The following is a 6837-nucleotide window of genomic DNA, read 5'->3' on the forward strand; positions in this document are numbered from 1 at the left end:
TGCAAGCAGCAAAGCAGTACTTGTCTCACAGATCCTACAGACCTAGCCGTCTGAGTAGCCATGGCTCCAGCTCTCTAGCTGAGATGCAGCCAGGCTGTCTGCCAGGGTGGTTGCTGTCTCAAGGCTGCCCTGGGGATGGAGCACCTGCTTCCGAGCTCATGCTTGAGGCTGCTGGCAGAAACCCCTTGGTCTTTGCACAGGTTGCCTGGAGGAGCCTCTGCAGAGCCTCATCACTTGACAACTGGTTCCTTGCAGATCAGGGCATCAGAGAGAGCTCAAGACAAGCCATGGGGTCTTTTAGAGCCTGATCTCAGAAGTGACAATGCTGTTACTCCTGCCACATGTTCTTGGTCCACAAGGATGTGAGCAGCAAGAGGTGGAGGTCACGCCTATCTTGTCTCATCTCTTGGGAAGCGTTATAGCTGTTGTGGCTGTGGCCACTTGGCTGAGCCCCTGTCTCTGTTCTGGGCTTCTGCCCTGGCCCTGTGCATGAGGGAGGGAGCTGAAGAGGTTCCAGTGCCTGTGGGACTAGACTGAAATGGGGCCAAAGCCAGGGCAGAGCAGGGCAGCAGAGTCCTCCAATGTGTTCTCACTGTTGCATTGCCCCATCTCCTTGCTACTTGGGTGTATGTGTCCTGCTGCCTCAGCCAGGTCTCAGCTGGGTCCTGGCAGTGTGCCTGGTTCCCACCTGGAAGGGGCTGGAAGGAAGAACTCAGAGTCCTACTGTAGAGGGCCAGATGTGGAGCCAGACCAAGGAGGGGCTCAAGGTGCATCGTCCTGGCTCTGGCTGGCCAGCCCTTCTCCCCTCTTCTCTTGTTCTTTCTCCCAGGTTTTCCCCTGCTGTTTGTCATCCCCTGGGGTGTTGTCAAGTACCTCTATGAGGACGAGGGGTGAGTGTCCTGCTCTAAGGGGATGGGCCAAGGGAGGTGGCCATTCTCTAATGCCAGTGGATGCCTTGATCTTAAGCATATGCCTCGCACCCCTACCTGCGGTGACGATGACCCTTTTGAGGGGACCAGGGGCTTGATGCCTGGATTTAGTTCTCTGATTCCCCACCTCCTGCCCTTGCCCAGCTTGGATGTAGACAAGTGGTTCTGGGTGTATGGGGTCTGTGGGGCCTCCTGCAGACTCTCTTGTAAAATCTGAGTGTAAACCTCTGGCCTTGTGTTTAGCAAAGTGCTGAGTGCTCATGTGACCATGTGTGTGGCTTGGGAACATTTGTTGGAGACTGTGTCTGCTTGGGTGTGTGTGCGTGTGGGTGTGTGCTCATAGGGCCAGACTTGGTGCAGGCAACTCCCAGTGGTTGCACATGCATAGCATGCTGCATGGCCAACTCGGTCTGCACTGTGAGCTGGAATCTTCAAGTTGCATCTGGATGCATATGTGCCTTTCTCTCCCTCTCCAGGTGCTGGACCAGGAACTCAAACATGAACTACTGGCTCATCATCCGGCTACCCATCCTCTTTGCTATTGGAGTGAGTGACCCAGGAGGAGGGTGGGTGTCACAACCTTGGTGGGGACACCAGGGGAAGGACTGGGGAGAGAGAGAGGGCCCCCAGCCACCTAGCCACCCACTCTGCCCTACAGGTGAATTTTCTCATTTTTATCCGTGTCATTTGCATCGTGGTATCCAAACTGAAGGCCAATCTCATGTGCAAGACAGACATTAAATGCAGGTACAGTAGCCGACTTGGCTTCATTGGGAGCCCTGAACTTGGCCTTCTGGCTGAGGCAGAGATCCCACAATGCTTAGTGTGGAGCCACCCTGACCCTCTTCTCTCACCCTCGTCAGATTAAGTGTCCCAGGCATTGCTTGTGCCATCCATGGGAAGTCCCTTGGTTTTGCATGATCTTGACCTCTACGTCTTCCTACTACATGGCCTGTCTCAGTGTATTTGGGGTGTCCAGGACTCAGATCCAGGTCCTGCTGGGCATCAGGGAGGGCTCAGCAAGGTGAGGTAGATCCTTGGGCGAGGTCTGCAATGATACTAAGCATTTGTTCTGCCCCTCCCCCCACAACCCCAGACTTGCCAAGTCCACACTGACGCTCATCCCCCTCCTGGGCACCCATGAGGTCATCTTTGCCTTCGTGATGGACGAGCATGCCCGGGGCACCCTGCGCTTCATCAAGCTGTTTACAGAGCTCTCCTTCACCTCCTTCCAGGTGATCTCATGGTAGGGGGTGAGGGGGCACTCATGGGGAAGGTGGACAGGAAGGGGAACACTCAGCCACCCAAAGAAACGTCCATAATTGGAGCAGAGCCAGACCTAGTATCCCAGGGATCCTGACCCCCCTCAGGTCAGTGTCACGGGACAAGAAGCCACCCCAGATGTGCCTGTGGGCATCCCGCCTGGCACTGCAGGTGCCATTCACTGGGTGGAGGGCACCTTGTGTGGAGCTTAATACACACACTGCATTTCATCCTCCCAATGTTGTGGAGGCACACTTGATCACACCCATTTGACGGGGGAGGGAACTGAGGCCCAGAGATGTGGAGACGAGAATTGTAGGGTAACATAGTTCCAATGCAAAGAATGGCTGCTTGCCACTGGCATTAGAGGGCATGGCCCCTGCCACATGAGAGTGTTATGGGATGCCCGTAGGCTTAGGGGCCACACTGAGAAAACTGGGCTGGACTAGGGAGAGTCTCCACTCCAGGCTGGTGTCTGCACAACGAACCTTCTGGTCCTCCAGAAAGGAGGAGGGATGAGTCCCACTGCCCTGCCCTTGGCTGTTCTTGGACTGTCCTGTTAGAGGAGGGCCAGGCTGGAGCTGGAGCCACAAGGCTGTCTGACCAGGACCCCCTCGGTGATGTGGCCTTGTTTTCAGGGGCTGATGGTGGCCATCTTGTACTGCTTCATCAATAATGAGGTAAGGCGGGAGTGCAGACCGTGGGGACCCTGTAAGTCACTGCGTTCAGCTGATTGGAAGTTGGGCCACAGGGACTCCCTATCAGCTCTTTCAGTTAAAGCTCCACTCACCCCATGGAGCAGTAGAGTTGAGGCAATTTGCCCGTTACTGTTTCCTGGGCATTATCTCTGTCCTCTCTCTCTCTCTCTCTCTCATACACACATACACAGGGGTGGGCATACCTTATAGGATCAGCAGCTTTCCCCTTTCCAGGGGTTAGGGGGACAATCTCTTGGGAGGAAGGGGTATCTTTGGGAACCAGGGAAAGATTCCCACTCCTCCGTGGTGCCCAGCTTTGTGCTGGAGCAGAACAGGTGGACCTCCATGCAAGCCATCAAAGTGGATGTCACAAATGTCAAGGAACCCAAGGAGCCTCAAAGGCCTAAGCTCTCTAAGTAGCTCCTGGTCACTAAGTGTGGGTTCTCAGAACCAAGACATCCTCAGGTCATTGCCTTTGCTATGGGTGTGAGGATGCAGAGCGGACAGGGAGCATGGCCTCTGTGTGGCAGGGAGCTGTGAGCTGCTCAGAGAAGCCATGTGATCAGCAGAAGGGGGAGGGGATGTGGGCTTCAGCGTCAGCTCGCTGCTCTGAGCCAGACCCCATCATTGGTGCCTGCTCATCCTCCTCTTGCACATGCATGTGCTGGCGCCTCCCTCGGAGATGTCACTGTCAGTCAGTGTGGTGACCTCGAGCTGTGCAGCCGCAAGGTTCAGCCCCACAGAGAGATGGGGACGGTTATGGGGACAGGGCAACACAGATCCCTCCATGGGGCAAAAACAAGGGACTGTGAGGAGAGACCAGAGCTCCTCCCTGCCACCTTGTCCCTATTTCTCATTCCTCCCTGCTGTGTCACCCAAGCCATGTTGTAACCACATACAACCCTGGTGCTACCAAGGCTTGCCTCAGCTGCTGGTGGGTGGGGAATGGAGCCGGGGGTGGGGAGGCCTGTGGACAGCTTCCCTATAGCTCCTGTCTGAGAGCCACAGTGAAGGACTCAGGAGCCCAAGTGGTGGTCCAGGTTCTGCCACTACCTAGCTGTACGACCTGGGCAGATCCCTTGTGCCTGTTTCCTGAGGGCTAATGGAGGTAAAAATGCCTGAGCAGGATCTGAAAGCAGCAATGCTGCCCTGCCAGAGAGGGCACTTAGGGAGTGTCTGCTGGGCTGCAGAGCTGGAAGGCAGCCAAGGGGTGAGATGGGACCACACAGGAGGAAGTGCACTGCCCTGCTGGCCAGGTGTCCAGGGTCCATGCTGCTGTCCTCGTTGTCTCATTCTCACAAGTGAGTGACAGAAGTGAACTCTTGTGAAATGCGCATTTACACGCTTGTCCATTCTTTTGGCTAACATGTTGAGCACCTGCTATATGCTGGACATTGTGACAGGTACAGGGATGCTGCCACTAGGAAGATGTGGTCCTGAGTGGGTAGGGGACATAGCCACTGCAGGCAGGAGGTTACTAGTTAGGAGCCAAGCCTTGAAGTCAGGCTGGATGTGAGCTCAAATCCTGACCAGGGCGGTCTAGGGGAAATCTTTCCATCCTCTGCCCCTGCTTGCTCCGTGGTAGAATAATCCCAGTAGCTCCTGCCCAGGGCTGACGTGAGCATTCACCAGGATAATCTCGAAAGTATTCTGGGCATGAACCAAGTATGCAATAGGCAGTTTTTAAGGACAGTGAGGTGACTAGGGCCACCACAGAGATGCTGTGGGAGCTGAGGCAGAAGGGGACACCACATCACAGCACTCTGAGCAGGCCAGCAGTCCCTGTGGGCTCTGAGTCCCATCTTGGCCGTGGCTTCCCACAAGTGTGCCTCAGTTTACTACCTTTCCACACCCCCCAACCCAACCAAATGGAAGGATGGTGAGACAGGAGCAGCCCCTCGTCACCCCACAGCTATACCCAAGGAGGCCACCACGGGTCTGGAGAGTCCGTACCCCAGCCATGGGCACACGTTGGCCAGGCTGGGAACTGGCCCAGAGCAGCTGAGGGTGGTGTGTGCACCAGGCCTCCTTCCCTCCCCCCAGCCAAGCATGGACCCTGGGATGCTGCCTGGGACTTGGGGGCCGTCCTGGCAGACAGGCTCTGGGCCATCTCAGCTCAACTCAGTGCAGAAAAAAAGTTCTTTTAAGGGATGGCATGCGGCCACCATGCCAGGCATCTTGTTGGGCTTAGTGAGATGGATGGTGAAGGGGAATGAGAGGACAATTGTTTGCATAGGGGCTGCTGGGGGGATTGGCAGAGGGCCCCCGTCCCGTGGCTGCTGGCAGCTGGTATTCCTGGTGCTTTGGATGCAAGAGGAGGAGCTGGACCCCAGACCCCAGCAAAGACACATTCAGAGGCAGTGTGGGGTCGTCTGCATCTTGTTGCTTTCATTAACACCCCAGAGGAGCTTCTTGTGGAAAGAGAAGTTCAGCTTACAGCCTGGAGCCCAACACAACAGGGGTTGAGGTCACCTGGGCAGGGCCTGCCATGGTCTCAGTCTCCCTGGGTAATGCCCTCATCCACAAACCCTATCACTGCTGCTGCTTGCCCCAGCTGCCTTTCCCCTCCTCTTATTCCCTCCCTCTCCCCCCTTCCCTCCCCTCCCCTTTCCTCCCCTTCCCTCCTCTACCCTTCTCTCCACTTCCTCTCCCCTGCCTCTGCCCTTCATTTCCCTTCCTGGGAGCTAGCTACTGGGGCCTGAGTCCAAGCTCTCTGGGAGCTCCGAAGGTGAGGCCCACGGGTGTGCTGGCCCCTTCTCCATGGGCCAGGCTGAAGTCAGGACACAGCATTCTGGAATAAGGTTCTCTCCTCTCCAGTTATCTCCCTAGCTGCCTGTGTTTCTCCCTTGCTCGTGTACTTCAGCCGAATCCCAGAGTCTAGAGATGGAAAAGACCAATTAGGTCATCAAGCCCTGAGAGAAGAGGAGACAACAATAAACAATTTTATTGTGATATTAATTTAGGCGCCTGAAGGCCTTGACTTGTGTCTCTTAATATAAGGCAGTGGATTTTTTCCCTTCCCCACTAATGTAATAATGGGGCCATTTTGTGGGCACTTGGTTCGTAGATGGCTTTTGTTTCCCTCCTTTTCCCACGGAAGGTCCGGATGGAGTTTCGGAAGAGCTGGGAGCGCTGGCGGCTGGAGCACTTGCACATCCAGAGGGACAGCAGCATGAAGCCTCTCCAGTGCCCCACCAGCAGCATGAGCAGCGGGGCCGCCCTGGGCAGCAGCAGCGTGTATGCAGCCACCTGCCATGGCAGCATGAGCAGCAGGGCCACCGTGGGCAGCACCAGCGTGTATGCAGCCACCTGCCAGGCCTGCAGCTGAGCATCCAGGCCCCACCCCTTTCCTGTGATCCTTTCTGCTGGCTGGGTGGCCATCCCAGGTGGGAAGAGACACCCTCCCGGGATGGGGGAGAGGGCCTGGGGAAGGCAGGCACACACGTTCACATTGATCCCAGCTTTCCCTCCCCGAGCCCATCAGACAGGCAAATGGACAGTGCCTCGTGGGACCAAGGCTACATTTTCTCGGAGGAGAAGCAGCCTGCTAATTTGATCACAGTGGCAGGAGTAGAAGAAAAACGATTACTGCTAAAAACGAGGAGGATTTCTTCCTGTTAAGCCACAAAGGCCCCTGGGGTTCCCCTGCCCCTCGACAGAGCAGCAAATCAAGCCCAGACTCAAACTCAAGGTCAATGGCTTATTAGCAGACCTGGGGCTTGTGAGAAGAAGTGGTTCTGCAAGTGGCCGACGCAACACCAGCCAAACGCAGAGCTCGGGTGATGGGAGTCAGTTCTGCTTGCATTTAGTCAGGGTCACCACCTTCATCTCTCCACCCACTGGGCATGGGGGCTTTGTTCCAGCTACTACTTTGCAGCTCTATCTGGAAAGTGGCTGCTTGTGGTGGTGTTGGGAATAATACTGGGAAGACTTCTTTGCTAGTGCTT

At 55.9% G+C, this 6837-nt stretch overlaps 1 protein-coding gene across 1 annotated transcript in view; it reads left to right on the forward strand.

The window, feature by feature from the left end:
• GLP1R (glucagon like peptide 1 receptor) overlaps positions 1 to 6218 on the forward strand; it is a 28122-nt gene extending 21904 nt beyond the window's left edge. Inside the window, exons 8-13 of the mRNA XM_040983055.1 lie at positions 830 to 890; positions 1406 to 1475; positions 1588 to 1676; positions 2026 to 2164; positions 2831 to 2872; positions 5991 to 6218. Coding sequence (XP_040838989.1) covers positions 830 to 890; positions 1406 to 1475; positions 1588 to 1676; positions 2026 to 2164; positions 2831 to 2872; positions 5991 to 6218 — 629 coding nt within the window. The remainder of the gene's footprint in view (positions 1 to 829; positions 891 to 1405; positions 1476 to 1587; positions 1677 to 2025; positions 2165 to 2830; positions 2873 to 5990) is intronic.
• The last annotated feature ends 619 nt before the right edge of the window (positions 6219 to 6837 follow it).

The sequence above is a fragment of the Ochotona curzoniae genome, unplaced genomic scaffold, assembly GCF_017591425.1.
Source record: "Ochotona curzoniae isolate NIBS_2020 unplaced genomic scaffold, NIBS_Ocur_1.0 contig_3819, whole genome shotgun sequence".
NCBI classification, from domain to species: domain Eukaryota; kingdom Metazoa; phylum Chordata; class Mammalia; order Lagomorpha; family Ochotonidae; genus Ochotona; species Ochotona curzoniae.